Here is an 18,370-nt window from a genome sequence, read left to right as displayed (position 1 = left end):
CACACTAGTGGTTGAAAATCACTGTCCTGCATCACCTCAAACAATAACATCATGTGTTGTTTCTTGCCTAATGATGCTGATTAGAGATGTTTGGTATTCAGAGGACATGCTTTGTTGCAGAGGAAGGACCCACCAACAGTTGTATTGTTAGATTACACCAAAGGAGAGTAGCCTCTTTGTATCAGAGGGGAGCGTTTCCATCTCAGCTAATAGCCTGCAGACACGCTTGTTGCTGACGAGTCAAAACCGTCTTTGCTATTTTTGCTTATTATCACACTTCACACAGATATCGTGTATGGGAATACGTCTGCTGGGAGCACATCGGCGGCCAGTGTAAATACAGACACTCTGCATGTGTGTTAGAAACAATGACTGGCCATCTTTGTGTACACGTCTTGTCTCTCTGGGGAGGAGCAGCTGACCTTTGATGATGGGCCCACTGATGCTTCCTGGTTCACTGCGCCAGCCAGACTTGCCAATCGTACACACACAAACACACACACATGCAGACACGCGGCGCTTATGCATATGCAGTGCACGTCCGCAGACAGTGTGCGGCCCTCAACACACCCGGCCTCCGTGTATCAGTCCATCTGACTGTGCCAATCAGCACAAGATAAATTATTCAGTTTACTCGTTTGCTCGCCCATGTCAATTAAATCCCCATTAAAAGTCTGTGTTTACCATGCAAAAACAAACACAATTTAGAACAATTGCTGTCTCCACCTTGAGACTCTGTCTGGATGGGAAACTGCAGAATTGGGCCTTCTGTGATGTTTAACGCAACTTTCCAAGACAGCCAGCGGAGCCTTAGGTTGGAAGCCTCACAATACAGTAAAGTCTCGTTATATCGATATTCTCGGGAGTCGGAAAAAATACCGATATAACCGGACTATCCATATATCCGATCCTGCGCCGAACTGCATTAAAAGTGGGCGGATCTTTGATATGGCATGTAATTTTCTCCTTGAGTTCATGGATTGCGTATCTAGCATGCTTTTGTACTACAATACATTTTGTACTACAGTAAATAAAAATAAACTTACGCTGTAGTGATTACCGGTTACCGGGACATAATTCACCCCGGAACTATCGATACGGAAGGTGTTGCCACCCGGGGGGGTAGGCGCGAGGGACGGGTGTTTTCCGCTGTGTGTGCTGCACTCTGGTGGTGGAAGTGTGAAAAATAAAGTTGACGGGAAGCATCCGTTCGCCGTGTTCTTTTTTGGTATTGAAATCCTTAAGCAAAGATTGATTTAAGCTGCTTTTGTATCGATATAAGCAGACCAAATTGGCTGGCGGGAGATGAAAAGGGCATCGTAGTAACCGGATTATCATAATAACCGGGTATCGTACTAACGGAGCTAATTATATCATAAAAGACTAGAAATTTGCTGGGAAATGAAAATAGTATCGTAATAAGTAGTAATTCGTTATAACCGATATCGATATAACGAGACTTTACTGTATATGAAGTCAACAATAAAAATGGGAAAATATTTTTAGAAATGTGATATTCACCTTCTAGGCGGCACGGTGGTCTAGTGGTTAGCGCGCAGACCAGCTAAATAGATTAAGGCCGTACATTGAAGGTCTATTAATATAATAGCATGCTTACAAATACAATAAGGAGCACATAGGATACTATACTTCTAAACTCACATTTACAGTCTTAAGTTAAACAAATGATTTATGGCTGAATTTAAGAGCACAATAATCACTTGCTTTGGAGGGTAATTGATTCCAAACCCGACCAAAAGTAGGATTCCTTATTTAGAAGTGTAATATGTTCATAATATTTTCACATTTGGAGAAAATAGCACATGAAATAGCACCCCTATAGTCACCTTTACATTCGTATTGCCCAATGTAGACGTTGCAAATGGTGATTAACCATAATTAATTTGTCAAATGTGATTAATGGGCGGCACGGGGGTCTAGTGGTTAGTGTGCAGACCTCACAGCTAGGAGACCAGGGTTCAATTCCACCCTCTGTGTGGAGTTTGCATGTACTCCGGTTTAATTGGCGACTCCAAATTGTCCATAGGTATGAATGTGAGTGTGAATGGTTATTTGTCTACATGTGCCCTGTGATTGGCTGGCGACCAGTCCAGGGTGTACCCCGCCTCTCGCCCGAAGACAGCTGGGATAGGCTCCAGCACCCCCTGCGAAAATGAATGAATGAATATTCACCTTCTTTTATTCCTGCCTCCTCCGCTATTAGTAGCGTATTATCTTCCACGGATGACAGTACTGTACTGTTTACTGTCTTATCATGTATCAGTAATTAAACTGTCAGATATGGAAATGAACTATCTTGAATTGTTTAGCAAACTTCAATGTACTCCACATTCAATATAACATGGCGGAAAATGTGTACCTGATAAATGGAGTCCCTTCACGTTAACACTCACAATGCGACATGAAGGAGCCCAGCGAGTTTCCTGCCTCACAATACATTCCATTTCCTGTTTTCTTATGATTGTCATCAGATTGTTCCTATTTTGTATCATTGGTACACTTCTCTGAGGTGCATGATAAAAAAAAAACACACAAAGAAGCTCAAATGGATTCTCCAAACACTCAAAACAGAGACAAAAATTCTCCTTTATCAAAGTTTTTTCCCAAATTAATAGATTTTGAGTCAACAAGCCCTAAAAATGGTCTGTCAGGAAAAATGCAGTGTTGCTAATGTCAGAGTCGCGTGTAAAAAAAAAAAAAAAAAAAACATGAAGGCAAGCAATTCCTTTAATTTAATTAATGAAAGCACATCCGTTGCAATAAATTATATAACAAGAACGCGTTTCTAGCAGCTCTGCCTTTTCCAAGTCCGAGTTATTTGTTAATTTGTTTACTTTTGATTTAAATGTACTGTGTTCAATGACTATTTCACTAATAAACGTATGACAATGTGTGTGTACAGCTAAACAAACCAAAGCATGGAGAAACCAGCATGGTGCATTCAGGGACTTCATATGGAAGGCAGTGTTTTAATCAAGAGAGATGATTTAATTTTCAGCTCTATTATTAGGTCAGAAGGCATCACAACATCAGCGTGGGTGAAGAGATGGTGCATTATCTCAGTAGAGAGCGTGGCGCCGGTCTTAATTACTATACTGTTAGCAGATAGTTGTTGCCAGGTAGTCTGCCAGGTGCATTGAGGCTGATTCCTCGGCTGATTCCGTGTCGCACTTCGTAGAAACCAAGCGAGTCTGCATCATTATGACAATCTGACTAAATAAAACTGCCAAACGCAACATTAAAAGCTAAATTATTGCATCCAGTAACACATTTTTGTGTATTCAGGATGCTAAAAACATTAGCATCTTAGCTTTGTGTTATAGTTGACATAACAAATCAGCATGAAGTCTAATAATATATCTCAATAAGGAATTCATTTTTACGAGAACATGCCGAGGGCCAATAAAAATAAATTGCGTGTGGAAAATATGTTGCTTTTCAGTGCTACAGTAGCAATTTGAACAGAATGGACAATTATTATTATTATTTTAGTAAATTAAAGCTCCCTATTGCCTGAAGTCAAACATGAACAGTTCTAGCCTGTAGCCAAAAATGCAGGTCTAATTCACAGGCATATTGTCTTTGTGTTTTAGGCAAAACAAGATATTGACAAATATTCACACATCAATTTTGACTTATGAAAACAGTGATGGACGCGTTTGCCTCCTTTATGATATGCCGCAAGTCAAACCACTAACTTTGTGACTTCTGCAGGGCGTAACTTCATATTAATCAACAAAAAAATCATTATTTGCAGCCCTAGTCTCAAGTAAAGTAATGATAGAATTAATGTATTGTATTAATTATTGTGAATATGTATGCCATATATATTGCCATATAATTTCCAGGATATTATAGTAAGTCACGTAGCTCATACAAAGGGTTGGATTGGAGGAGCATAAGAGCAGTCGGGTGGGCATTCAACTTGTCAATCTAACCAAATGTTTTCCATGTTTGCGTTGCCCGCTGTGTGCTCTCACACAAACCTCACAAACATATTAGCTGCCCCAGCACGCGCCTTACAAAAACAGATACATTTTTAACTTGTCTTGGAAACATGAATATTTTTCCATACTTGAGTTTCTATTTTCAATGCTTTTACTTTTTCATACTTGCGTAGGAAACCTGGATACACAAAATGCAAGAATAAGTTGGCAACACTTTATAAGAAGGTACACAAAATGACACAAAATGAGTAGTTAATGAGGAATGAACCCACCTAACCAATAGTCACTTGTTTGTCATTAGTTCCTCAGTAACTACTCTATACATTAGTTCTTCAGTAACTACTCTTCATGCATGTGCCTTAGTTCGTCAGTAACTACTCTATACATTAGTTCCTCAGTAACTACTCTATACATTAGTTCTTCAGTAACTACTCTTCATGCATGTGCCTTAGTTCGTCAGTAACTACTCTATACATTAGTTCCTCAGTAACTACTCTATACATTAGTTCCTCAGTAACTACTCTATACATTAGTTCCTCAGTAACTACTCTATACATTAGTTCCTCAGTAACTACTCTATACATTAGTTCCACAGAAACTAATCTATACATTAGTTCCCCAGTAACTACTCTAAACATTAGTTCCTCAGTAACTACTCTATACATTAGTTCCTCAGTAACTACTCTATACATTAGTTCCTCGGGAACTACTCTGTACATTAGTTCCTCGGGAACTACTCTGTACATTAGTTCCTCAGTAACTACTCTTCATGCATGTGCCTTAGTTAGTCAGTAACTACTCTATACATTAGTTCCTCGGTAACTACTCTATACATTAGTTCCTCAGTAACTACTCAACTAATTAGTTCCTCAGTAACCACTCTATACATTAGTTCTTCAGTAACAACTCTTCATATATGTGCCGGAGTTCCTCAGTAACTACTCTATACATTAGTTCCTCAGTAACTACTCTACTCATTACTTCCTCAGTAACTACTCTACTCATTACTTCCTCAGTAACTACTCTACACATTAGTTCCTCAGTAACTACTCAACTCATTAGTTGCCCAGTAGCTACTCTACACATTACTTCCTCAGTAACTACTCTATACATTAGTTCCTCAGTAACTACTCAACTAATTAGTTCCTCAGTAACTACTCTATACTTTAGTTCTTCAGAAACTACTCTATACATTAGTTCCTCAGTAACTATTCAACTAATTAATTCCTCAGTAACTACTCCATAGTTTAGTTCTTCAGTAACAACTCTTCATGTATGTGCCATAGTTCCTCAGTAACTACTCTATACATTGCCTCCTCAGTGACTACTCTGCTCATTACTTCCTCAGTAACTACTCTACTCATTACTTCCTCAGTAACTACTCTATACATTAGTTCCTCAGTAACTACTCTACACATTAGTTCCTCAGTAACTACTTAACTCATTAGTTCCCCAGTAACCACTATATACATTAGTTCCCAGTAACTACTCTATACATTAGTTCCTCTGTAACTTCTCTATATGTATGTGCCTTAGTTCTTCAGTAACTACTCTACTCCTTAGTTCCTCAGTAGCTACTCTAAATTTATGTACCTTAGTTCCACAGTACTTGTTAATTCCTCATTAGCTCTTTTGTAACTACTCTACATGTGTGTCTTAGTTCCTCATTAACTATTCATTAGTTCCACGTGAGCTTTTCAGTAACTACTCTAAATATGTGCCTTAGTGCCTCGGTAGCTACTGGTTAGTTCACCAGTAACTACTCTACATCTATGCGCCTTAGTTCTTCAGCGACTACTTGTTAGTTCCTCAGTAACTACTCTAAATGTATGTGTATTAGTCAGTAGTTCCTCATTTGTTCTTCATTGGTTCCCCAGTAACTACTCTAAATGTATGCACCTAAGCCCTTATTATTGTGGCCCTTATTGTAAAGTGAGTGTCATGTGGGCCGTGTGGTCAATTGGTTTGTCTCTGTACCGAAGGGAAAGTACTTCTGTACTTCTGTACCAATACACGTGTTTACAAATACTACATGTACTGTTACGCCACCAATGATATGCTTTGCTAAAACACCAATAAGTCACTTTGCCCGAGCTTTCTATTCAGTATTGTTTGGTACTGCTACAAAAGCTCCATGTACATCGCCAAGGTGATTGGAGGCAGTGCTGTCAAAAATGATTTCTAAAGATGTCTACCTTTGTGGGGAAATGAGAATCAGTCAAAATATCAAAACTACCTCATAATATGATGCATGTCGGATGCAAAAAATGGTAAGATTGTAAGGACGGGCGTAACAATTGATTGTCTTGAATTGATTGTTGATTTATCTTTAATACCTTGACGGTACTGTGGATTCAGTCTCAACTAGGTTGTGGTCTAAAGAAAAAGAACAATTGAGTGCTTTTTCTTGTTATTTTTTCCCATCGTCAATCACTGACTGCACACAATGTCATTAAATATACAAATTGATCATAAATTACATATATTGGTTGTGAATTAGTAAATGGCTTATTTTTTTAAATATTGAGATTAGGAATTCAAGTGAAGAAATTATTTCACATTTGAATAATTACAGTATTTCATATTGAAATCAGCGTTGTATTTGGATTCATATTTAATTGATTAAAACCCGATAGCTAAGATTTCAATAGCTTATTAATGAAGTGTTGCCTAAATGAGTGAATTTTCTGACTCTTGACTTCTACCTGAAACATTTTTACCTTGGCCTCGAAATCAAAAAGGCAAAAGAATTGCACATATTTTTTGTACACACAGCTCAACCCCGCACTGCTTATTAAATTGAACTACATTTAGCACTTAGTAGCCTTGGCATGCTCACAAACATCTGCAACCTACTGATTCTGCGCCACCGCATATCCCTTCCCTGCAACGCACCAAATGGCACAGCTAGAAGCGGAGTTTGCACGACGTGGGTGGCGGTACACTCACTCTGTGGGCACTGCTCACTGGTGCAATTAAGAGACTGAAGGTCGAGGCCCTGGCAGTCCTTGCCCCCGGTGCCAGGTGAGGGCTGGGTGCACTCTCTGCTCCTCCACATGGAACAGTCGGCACCACACGGCGACCACTTGCTCCATTCGCTCCAGCCTCCGTCCACTATAAATAAACATTCAGTGAAAAAGAAAACATGAGTGAGGAAAAAAACGGATTTATATTTCAGTTCAAGCCAAAAAAAAATAATAAAAATAACGATTGATCGGATAACAAGCCAAGCAAATTTCACATAAACACACACAAAAAAATAACTTTCACAACATGCAAAACTGGGCGGCACGGCGATCTAGTGGTTAGCACGCAGACCTCGCAGCTCGGAGACCAGGGTTCAATTCCACCCTCGGCCATCTCCGTGCATGCGTGGGTTTTCTCCGGGTACTCCGGTTTCCTCCCAAATTCCAAAAACATGCTAGGTTAATTAGCCACTCCAAATTGTCCAAATTGAGTGTGAATGGTTGTTTGTCTATATGTGCCCTGTGATTGGCTGGCGACCAGTCCAGGGTGTCCCCCGCGTCTCGCCTGAAGACAGCTGGGATAGGCTCCAGCACCCCCCGCGACCCTCGTAAGGAAAAGCGGTAGAAAATGAATGAATGAATGAACATGCAAAACTAGTAGGTGCATTTGCATGTGAGATACAACTGATAGGAAATTCTGTTACCATCTTGTGCAAATCAACAGGCTTTAAAATGTAAACCTGTCGGGGGGGAAAGCACAAAGACATGCAAATCCGCTTTGCAAACGTTCAAATCCAAGCAGATGTACAGAGAAGCTCGAGATTTATTTTCACCTGTTTTTCTTTTTTGTTGATTTAGTATATGGAAATGAGATGCAACCATGCTAAAACCACATAGATGAAGTGAGTTGTTGATCTAAAGCTCAACAAGTACACCTGTAGGAATTTGCTACCGCGATGCAACTCGCTACATGTGATGGTTAGACACATGCGTGTGCGTGTCGCAGCACACGGGTGGACTGCGAGCACCGTGAGCGATCGTAAAACAAACAAACGGGAGCGTTCTGAGAGCGTGCTGCCATTGGAAATACAGTAAAGTCTTGTTATATCGATATCGGTTAAAACGAATTACTACTTATTACGATACTATTTTCATTTCCCGGCAAATTTCTAGTCTTTTATGATATAATTAGCTCCGTTAGTACGATACACGGTTATTATGATAATCCGGTTACTACGATGCCCTTTTCATCTCCCGCCAGCCAATTTGGTCTGCTTATATCGATACAAAAGCAGCTTAAATCAATCTTTGCTTAAGGATTTCAATACCAAAAAAGAACACGGCGAACGGCTGCTTCCAGTCAACTTTATTTTTCACACTTCCACCAGTGCAGCACACACAGCGGAAAACACCCGTCCCTCGCGCCTACCCCTCCGGGTGGCAACACCTTCCCTATCGATAGTTCCGGGGTGAATTATGTCCCGGTAACCGGTAATCACTAGAGCGTAAGTTTATTTTTATTTACTGTAGTACAAAATGTATTGTAGTACAAAAGCATGCTAGATACGCAATCCATGAACTCAAGGAGAAAATTACATGCCATATCAAAGATCCGCCCACTTTTAATGCAGTTCAGCGCAGTATCGGATATATGGATAGTCCGGTTATATCGGTATTTTTTCAGACTCCCGAGAATATCGATATAACGAGACTTTACTGTAACAGAAACTTTACCAAACGTAGAGTGCAGCCATTTTGTCACAAAGGTGGGCTTTGTGCAGCATCGTGGCTTGATGCTGGGAGCGATATTGAGAGTGATGCAGCACCCCCCCTGGCCTGGGGAAGGTTACCATAGGGCTAATAGGAAAAAGAGAAGTAATGAGCTCTCATGAGGGGGAGAAACACCACTGCCTTGCTCTTTCCCTAGTCAGAATCTATCAGTGGAAGGGGACCTGGCAAAAAATGACTAGAACTCCACACACAGACGCTAACACACCTCCGTGACAGCAGCAACCCTCTGCCTCGCTGACCCGAGGGGCAAGGAAACCGTAGCGCTCATTAATCCCAGCAATAAAGAGTCCACAGTGCATGACCCCCAGAGAACAAGTACTACAGGTCACAAGCTCGGGTTTATGAAGCATGAGTGCTGCTCTTGGTGGGATCCAACTATGATAACATAACTGCTGCAGTTCATGATGTCATTTGGCTTTGCAGGCAGTTCATGATTGGGAAAAGTGGCTAAAAGCTGTTGTGCCCCCCCCCCGCCCGAGTCACAGGTGTGTGAATTAGGCTCTTGGTACGCCACAAGCTGCACGTTAGACCATGTGTGTCCATAAATGATTGCTTTCTGTGTGTGTGTGTGTGTGTGTGTGTGAGGCAAGATGCTGACACAGCTTGGGTCTCTTTTGCAGTCAGATCCGTTTGGCAGAGAGAGCAGAACCAATCAGATAATTGTCCTTGTTTGGCATTGAGTGGACCCATCCGTGGGCCAGTGGGCTGATTATCAAGGCTGGGACAGAAAATGATTGAATAGCAAATTAGATTCTAATGAATACGGAATGGCGCCCCTCAGTTTATCCACGCCACTGTGAAATAAAGAGATGGGATCAACGTTTTGCCATGATGATGAATTTCTCGTTGTCTTTTGTTTTTTTTTTTTTAGACGAGCGAATGGGCAAATAATATTTTCAAACAAAGGAACTGGAGTGGCAGCGGTATGTACGTAGATGACACATAAGACAAGGATAATTTAGGAGTATTGCATACAATAAGTCATAAAATTTGACTGTTAAATAGTTTCTTTGCAGGTTAATCGCAGAAACACCTTTTTCATGTCGGGTTTATGGAGAAAAACCCACTAGAGCACCCCTGATGTTTTTGTAGGACTATTCAATACATATATGTAATACATATAGAAACTACAGACCAGATGGCTATTATTTTTGTCTAAATACATGCATACTCTCAACAAAAAATTTCTTACTTTCATTTTTCAAAGTCTTAACTCAAAGATGTAAAACGTTTCCGATGTACACAAAAGGCCACACACTCTCAAACACTGTTCTCAAATCAGTTTAAATCTGTGTGAGCATTCATAATTCATATGCCATTCATATACCCATACAAATCAACTGCACATTTTTGATGGCCTTTTATAGTTTTTGCACGTTTGTTACACTGAAATGTTTCAGATCACTGAACAAATTTAAATACTCGTCAACACAACGCAGATCCATCAGTGTGGAAAAGGTTATAAAGCAATTTCTATAGCTTTGGGACTCCAGCAAACCACAGTGAGAGCCGTTATCCACACATGGAGAAAACATGGAAGAGTGGTGAACCTTTCCGCAGCGACTCATCTGAGAGGTCACAAAAGACCCCACAACAAGACAACGTCAAAAAAAATCATACCAACAGTAAAATATGGTGGAGGTAGTGTGATGGTCTGGGGCTGTTTTGTTCCTTCAGGACCTGGAAAACCTGAAAGGTGATGAATGGAACCATGAATTCTGCTGTCGACCAAAAAATCCTGAAGGAGAAAATCTGAAACCAACAATTTTTCTTCTCCCTTAATCATAAAAGTTTCATTTAGAAACTGCATTTTGTGTTCAGTTGTGTTATCAGTATCACAGAAAAGTATAACAGAAAAATTAATAAACTTTGCTTTGGTTTCGATTTTCTTCAAGAAAAGCTCTGATAAAACATTCCACTGTTCTCAAATATCCTATTTTATTTTTCTACACAAAATAAGATGAAAAATAAATAAACAAATCAAGAATAAAGAAAGTCAATCAATCAGTAATGAATAAATATAATAATAATAAAACAGCAAATAATAAAAACTTAAGAAACCACATATAGTTGGTGGGTAGACAAATTATTTTTTTCAGATTCAAATGAACAAAGCATTATTAGAGCCCTGTAGACATGACAAAACACGACTATAGTCACATTTATACTTTTTTTATTTACAACATATTGCGCAACTGCAGGGTCTTGAGACACATGCTAACTCGCAAACTAGAGAGCTAGCGACCTAAACGGTAGCCTTCAAGTTATTTCCTTTAAACTTAAATAGCCAAAAACTTACCACTTCCACACGGATAGGGAGGATAACTATTAACAGTTATTTAACCTTTAACATGAACATTAATCAAACGTAATAATTTTTTCTGGGTACATGATACCATACAGCATCCATATCAAAAACTTACCACTTCCACACAGATAGGGAGGATAACTATTAACAGTTATTTAACCTTTAACATGAACATTAATCAAACGTAATAATTTTTTCTGGGTACATGATACCATACAGCATCCATATCAAAAACGTACCACTTCCACACGGATAGGGAGGATAACTATTAACAGTTATTTAACCTTTAACATGAACATTAATCAAACGTAATATTTTTTTCTGGGTACATGATACCATACAGCATCCATATCAAAAACGTACCACTTCCACACGGATAGGGAGGATAACTATTAACAGTTATTTAACCTTTAACATGAACATTAATCAAACGTAATAATTTTTTCTGGGTACATGATACCATACAGCATCCATATCAAACTTGCGCGGGCCGCACTGACATTAAACTTTCATATCAAAGCGGGGGCCTCAAAGTAGTGTCCTGCGGGCCACATTTGGCCCGCAGGCCACGTGTTTGAGACCACTGTAATTCAAATCCCCAGGAAGACATTATTGGCATAAGAGTGAAAGGCTCTGCAAGTGATTTTCAATCATGCAGCACCACAGGTCTGAGGTCAGTCTGGTTCCTGAGGAGGGACAGCAATACAATAGCACAGTGCCACGCTCCTATTTGGACACGTTGTCAAGGGGGGAAAGCAAAAAGGCCCCCGCCATTCTTCACAGGTTAAAGCCGGGTTTTTTGCTCCTAAAGTGACGAAGGCCGCTGATGGTCACAAGCCAAGATCATCCAACATGTGTGGTTTCCGTGTCCTTGAGGAGAACAGGAGAAACACCACTGAGAGCAGCGGGTCATCCCTCAGCTCCTTGAGTCTTGTCAACACACACGTGTGCACAGTAACGGTCCCCTAATCCCAATGGCTGACGAAAACACACAGAAGACAACCACCAGAGCCAATGTGGATCATGAAACGCTACAAAATGTTCATTTTTAACAGCTTTTACAAATTAAAAGTTTGATTTTTCTACCGCTGAATGAATGGAGGTTCTAATGACTAATTAAACAAACTAGACACGACTCCCTTATGTTCACTAATTCACTAGTAGAAGCCAAGATGGCTGACTGAACGCAAGATAGGAGGCCAAGATGAATGGCACAGAATGATTAAAACCACGTCGGTCCAAAAGTCTGTCACCAGATGGCCACCCTGTTTTCAATGTGAACTAATATGTTTTCGTGCTCTATTAGCAACATCCTTTATTTGTTCTTTGGATACAATTGAAGCCTCGAGAACGAGCTTACTCGCTAAGAAGAAATAGACACTTGCCTGCAGTGCAGACAGCAAGCATATGGGTGCCGAAGATGCATGTGCACGGAACACGCTCGCTCGCTCGTTTTCCGCGTGCACGCTTGCCAACAAACACGCACAAACACACTAGCCCCGAGTCTGTTTATTTTCCATCGAGCAGAATTCTCATGACTCCGCTGGCAAGCCTGAGGGATCAGTACAATATTTGAATAATTCACCCAAGTTAGCAATCTTTTCATGTTGTTTGCATTCCTCTCTCACATCAGGCAACAGCTTGCTTCATTTGTATGGGTCAGGTGTCACCGCCGTGCTTGTAGAACTTGGCTGCAACTATTTACAGTTGGCTGTGGTACTGCATATTTGCTGGAATGTGACATTTTGCTCTAAATCTTGGACTCCCCGAAAACGCGAGACAGTAGGAACAAGCCGGATGTGATTTAGAGGTTATCACAGGGGTGGGCAAACTTTTTGACTCGAGGGCCGCATTGATATGACAAAATTTACAGGGGGGGGCAGACTACATATTTTACACGTAACAGTCCACCTGGTATTATTGTATCTGTAAAATTGTCATGCAATCTGCTATTATTATTTATTATTTTATATTTATATTTAAATATTTTAAAAATAATAAAATATTATAATAATTACAATAAAATTAAAATAATAATTATTATATTATTATTATGTAAAATATGCAAATATAACAATAATATTATATATAATTAATATAATAATTAGCATTCATATAATAATCATAATAGTTCTAATAATAATTATAATAATCTAATAATAATAATTATTATTATTATGTGCTTGTGTCCCTTTTTTCAGGAGCACTTTGTAAACAACAGACCATGTCAAAAAACGAAATTGATAAAACCATCAAAAGGTTGGCTCAGGCCATGATGCCAGGTTGTATGTTGAGTTTAAATGAAATACTTTGGAAAGATTGGGCGGGCCATATTCAAAGTCTTGGCGGGCCGGATGTGGCCCCCGGGCCGTAGTTTGCCCACCCCTGCTCTAGGCACTAAGCACTCGTGCGCTGTTCTCTGATTGGTTGTTTCACGGGCACGATACCAGAGCAGCGCGCTCTGAGTGGACAGCTACGGGGGCTGATACTGGACATGGTTAAACTCTATATTTTATCAGTATCACTGCCCTGGGCTTTGACACAGTATCATTTGGGCCTTTTCCCGTATCATTCATGGGCGGTTTCAAGGGTACAGTATATGATAAATATGAATTATCGGTTAAATACCATCGCTTATGTTTTCACTTTATAAGAATGTTGTGAATGGATGGAGCGCAGATACTTTTTTTTATGTTGCCGGTTTCTCATTTAAACGGATTTCTTTACCATTGAATACTTATTCAGTAGCAAAGACACACAAAAAAAATATGAAAAGCCATTAATCTGCTTATGGGAGAAAAAGCAGAAGCAAGTACTAACCATTCCTTGTGCAGTACATGCAGCTGGAATCAAACTATATCTTCATGTTAACCCTTTTTAAGTTAAAAAAGAAGATGCCTCTAAAGTTCCGCTTTTTCTTGAGTAATGGTGACAACTCAGCATCCACCGTGCATCAAGAGGATGATGAAGAGGAAGGCCCGACGACGGTAAACAGCTAGCCGCCTATGTCAGCAAACGTGACGCTGACATGCCGCCGTTTGTGCGTCGGGAGGAAGGGCGATTCATGCATGCCTTCATCGTGTCTTTGATGAATCAAAAGAGAGGATTCAGTTCTATTCGTCTTTGTCGCTGCCGGGCTTCGCGTGAGCTCGCTGACAAATGACGGAGCGGTCGCTTCATCTCGGCGGACTCGGCGGTGAACGCTCGTGAGTACACTTGGGAGCAGCCGTGCCGCTTGCGATTGGAAAGAACTATTTTATCATGATGCCGGATCTGGTGTGGTGGACTCTGGTCTTAAAGGGGAACCCACTACAGCAGGGGTCTCAAACTCAATTTACCAGGGGGCCACCGGAGCTAGGGTCTGGGCAAGGCTGGGCCGCATCAGGTTTTACAAAAAAACAAAAAAACAAACGCATTTATTAAAAACAGAAAAATATACAAAGTTTTTCAGTGTTAGAGATAATTCAAACCTGCAATAAAAGCCTGCTGTTCCTGCAATCACATCTGGTGGTTGTGTCTCACCTACTGACACCTAGTGGCCAGTGTAGAATACTACATAGCATTCACAGCATCTCTGAATGCCTTCTGTTTGTATTTGATTTAATTGAGCTAATTTATGCTTGAAATGCTTAAAAAAACACATACAAAATGTTAATAATGTTAAAAACCGTAAGAGAGTGAAGCCAGAAAATTCTAAACGCAAATCGTTTTTCCTAAAGATATAATCCTGGTGACAACTGTAATAATGAATAAATCATCTTAATTTAACGGTTCCACCTGAAATCAAAATGTCTTTTTATTAAGTACATTCACTGGGTCCAATGCAGTTTCTGCCACAGCACCATAAGGGTTGAAATTACCACATTGAAAGCGGTTGTGTCTCACCTACTGACACCTAGTGGCCAGTGTAGAATACTACATAGCATTCACAGCATCTCTGAATGCCTTCTGTTTGTATTTGATTTAATCGAGCTAATTTATGCTTGAAAATGCTTAAAAAAACACATACAAAATGTTAATAATGTTAAAAACCGTAACAGAGTGAAGCCAGAAAATTCTCGTCGTTTTTACTGTTTACATTTCCTAAAGATATAATCCTGGTGACAACTGTAATAATGAATAAATTGTCTTAATTTAACGGTTCCACCTGAAATCAAATGTATTTTTATTAAGTACATTCACTGGGTCCAATGCAGTTTCTGCCACAGCACCATAAGGGTTGAAATTACCACATTGAAAGTGGTTGTGTCTCACCTACTGACACCTAGTGGCCAGTGTAGAATACTACATATCATTCACAGCATCTCTGAATGCCTTCTGTTTGTATTTGATTTAATTGAGCTATTTTTATGCTTGAAATGCTTTAAAAAAACACATACAAAATGTTAATAATGTTAAAAACCGTAACAGAGTGAAGCCAGAAAATTCTCGTCGTTTTTACTGTTTACATTTCCTAAAGATATAATCCTGGTGACAACTGTAATAATGAATAAATTGTCTTAATTTAACGGTTCCACCTGAAATCAAATGTATTTTTATTAAGTACATTCACTGGGTCCAATGCAGTTTCTGCCACAGCACCATAAGGGTTGAAATTACCACATTGAAAGCGGTTGTGTCTCACCTACTGACACCTAGTGGCCAGTGTAGAATACTACATAGCATTCACAGCATCTCTGAATGCCTTCTGTTTGTATTTGATTTAATCGAGCTAATTTATGCTTGAAAATGCTTAAAAAAACACATACAAAATGTTAATAATGTTAAAAACCGTAACAGAGTGAAGCCAGAAAATTCTCGTCGTTTTTACTGTTTACATTTCCTAAAGATATAATCCTGGTGACAACTGTAAAAATGAATAAATTGTCTTAATTTAACGGTTCCACCTGAAATCAAATGTATTTTTATTAAGTACATTCACTGGGTCCAATGCAGTTTCTGCCACAGCACCATAAGGGTTGAAATTACCACATTGAAAGCGGTTGTGTCTCACCTATTGACACCTAGTGGCCAGTGTAGAATACTACATAGCATTCACAGCATCTCTGAATGCCTTCTGTTTGTATTTGATTTAATCGAGCTAATTTATGCTTGAAAATGCTTAAAAAAACACATACAAAATGTTAATAATGTTAAAAACCGTAACAGAGTGAAGCCAGAAAATTCTCGTCGTTTTTACTGTTTACATTTCCTAAAGATATAATCCTGGTGACAACTGTAATAATGAATAAATTGTCTTAATTTAACGGTTCCACCTGAAATCAAATGTATTTTTATGAAGTACATTCACTGGGTCCAATGCAGTTTCTGCCACAGCACGATAAGGGTTGAAATTACACCCGTTCTCCTTATGGAGCATCTAACAATAGCAAGAGTGACATTAATCTGTTGATGTTCATAGAGGTCAAGATTCTGCTTCTGCTACAAGGGAATGTCAAGTATCCCCGGACAGCCCATTTCATTTAATTCAATTACTGATTGCTTCAGAGCTAATAATAACAGATACATTTTTGCTCATGCTTTTGTCTCCATCCACTTGCTGGGTTGGGTTACTTACACTCACGCATGACATCTGCTGATGTCTTTACATGCGTGATGTGGAACATGATACGTCGATTCACAGAGGATGATAACCTGACAGAAGTGTAGGTTTTCCTTCTGTGTCATTTAAGCATGGGGGTGGTTTCTCCTGTAAATCAACTATTTGATCCTCTGGTAACAAAACATTCAATTCCGGTTAAAACAGAGTCGGGTTCTTTCCATTCTTTGCTGTTCCTGTCCTTGTTTCTACGTTCCACCGTGTTTTGCAGCTCTCTCGCTCCCGCTATCTCTGCCAAGGGGGGGGCTAATGTAGGACTACAAATGAAGGAAGCTGCATCTCAGGCTACAAAGGATCGATATCTGTTGCTCAGTAGCAGGCACCACGCTCCCTGCCTCGCGAGGGAGGGAGGGAGACCGGGCGGGGGTGGGGGGGGAAATGAAACGCCCCCATTCTAACGATGTAAACAGCACACCGGCCGCCATAATTCACCTTTTTATTGCCTATATTTACTACACAGCTTGAGCAGCAAATAATAACAAATGTAGTAGCTGGTCTGACACGGTGCCATGGCTGGCTGGGACCATGTCTCCTAAATCAGAGAGGTCTATGAAATAAGAGCAGAGACTTCACAAAAGATAATGAGATATGTGGACAAAGTGGGATGATAAATTCTAAAGACTGTGAGGACTAATCGTTTCGGACGTCTAATTGCGGGAAATAACAGAAGCGTTCCAGAAGAGAGCTGCAGGCCAACAAAACTATGAGCGGATGACTTCTGGATGCAAACAAATTGAAAAAAGAAGCCGCAGGAAGTGCCACAGGACAAGCGGGTTGGGATTGCCTGGGAGTTACCTGGACAGGTGGCCACGCAGGCACTTTTCTGGACGTTCTGCCCCTCACACGATGTGCCTCCGTTCAATGGCGTGGGATTGGTGCAGCTCCGACTCCTCTTCTGCCAGCCTCGCCCACACACGGCACTGCAGGACGACCATGTGGTCCACGTGGACCAGCCGCCGTTGACTGTCAGACCAGCGCAGGAGGGGGGGGATGGGTAGGTGGGGTTACGGAAAGAGGAAGAAGGTTGGAAGGGGAGGATGAGGGATGAAGGGACAGAGCAGCCAGGATTACCCGACATGCACTAAAGGACAAGAAGTGTTCCAAGAATAATCGTGAGTGCTGTTGCGGTTCTAATGGAAGTGCAAAACAGAGGCGGGGGTGGGGGGCGGAGCTGGAGTTACGGGCTCCTGAAGTGCAAACACAACGACTACATCAAGGTGACCATATTTAGACGTAGCCTTGTGGGACACAGATTACCTGTTAGTGAAGCGGTGCAAGAAACAATATGATGAATAAATTCATGTTATGCACGGCCAAATGCTAACAAGCTAAGGAAGCATTAAATAAACGTCGATACACCAATGCACAACGGAAGCAATATAGCAAACAGAAGCAGTCATGTGTTACTGTAACTGGTGGGCATAGTAGTGCACAGTATTAGAAGTAGTAGTATAAACTGTAGTATACAGTAATCTCATTTATTGCGGTTAACCAGACCCATCCTTAACACGTTCATTTCTGTCAATAATTCCTTATTTATAAATATAAAATATGGTAGTTACAGCATGGAAAACCTTCTAAATGCAAGTTAGAGATAATTCAAACCTGCAATAAAAGCCTGCTGTTCGTGCAATCACATCTGGTGGTTGTGTCTCAACTACTGACACCTAGTGGCCAGTGTAGAATACTACATATTCACAGCATCTCTGAATGCCTTCTGTTTGTTTTTGATTTAATT

The 18,370-nt window shown here is 40.2% G+C and overlaps 1 protein-coding gene across 4 annotated transcripts in view; it reads right to left on the bottom strand.

Annotated features, from left to right (window-relative positions):
* The window catches only part of unc5a (unc-5 netrin receptor A), a 226,997-nt gene that overhangs the window by 50,681 nt on the left and 157,946 nt on the right, over positions 1-18,370 (bottom strand). For 2 of the 4 annotated variants that reach the window (XM_058063405.2, XM_058063406.2), the window contains exons 6-7: positions 17,428-17,595; positions 6,918-7,082 (exon numbers count right to left, since the gene is read on the bottom strand). In XM_058063405.2, the coding sequence (XP_057919388.2) occupies positions 6,918-7,082; positions 17,428-17,595 (333 nt within the window). The remainder of the gene's footprint in view (positions 1-6,917; positions 7,083-17,427; positions 17,596-18,370) is intronic. The other 2 variants (XM_058063407.2, XM_058063408.2) reach the window with 1 other exon arrangement.

This window comes from Doryrhamphus excisus, linkage group LG22 (assembly GCF_037039965.1).
Source record: "Doryrhamphus excisus strain RoL-2023G ecotype Guam linkage group LG22, RoL_Dexc_Guam_v1.1, whole genome shotgun sequence".
NCBI lineage: Eukaryota > Metazoa > Chordata > Actinopteri > Syngnathiformes > Syngnathidae > Doryrhamphus > Doryrhamphus excisus.
Note: the sequence above shows the minus strand (reverse complement) of the source record. Positions and strands in the feature narration are given on the sequence as shown.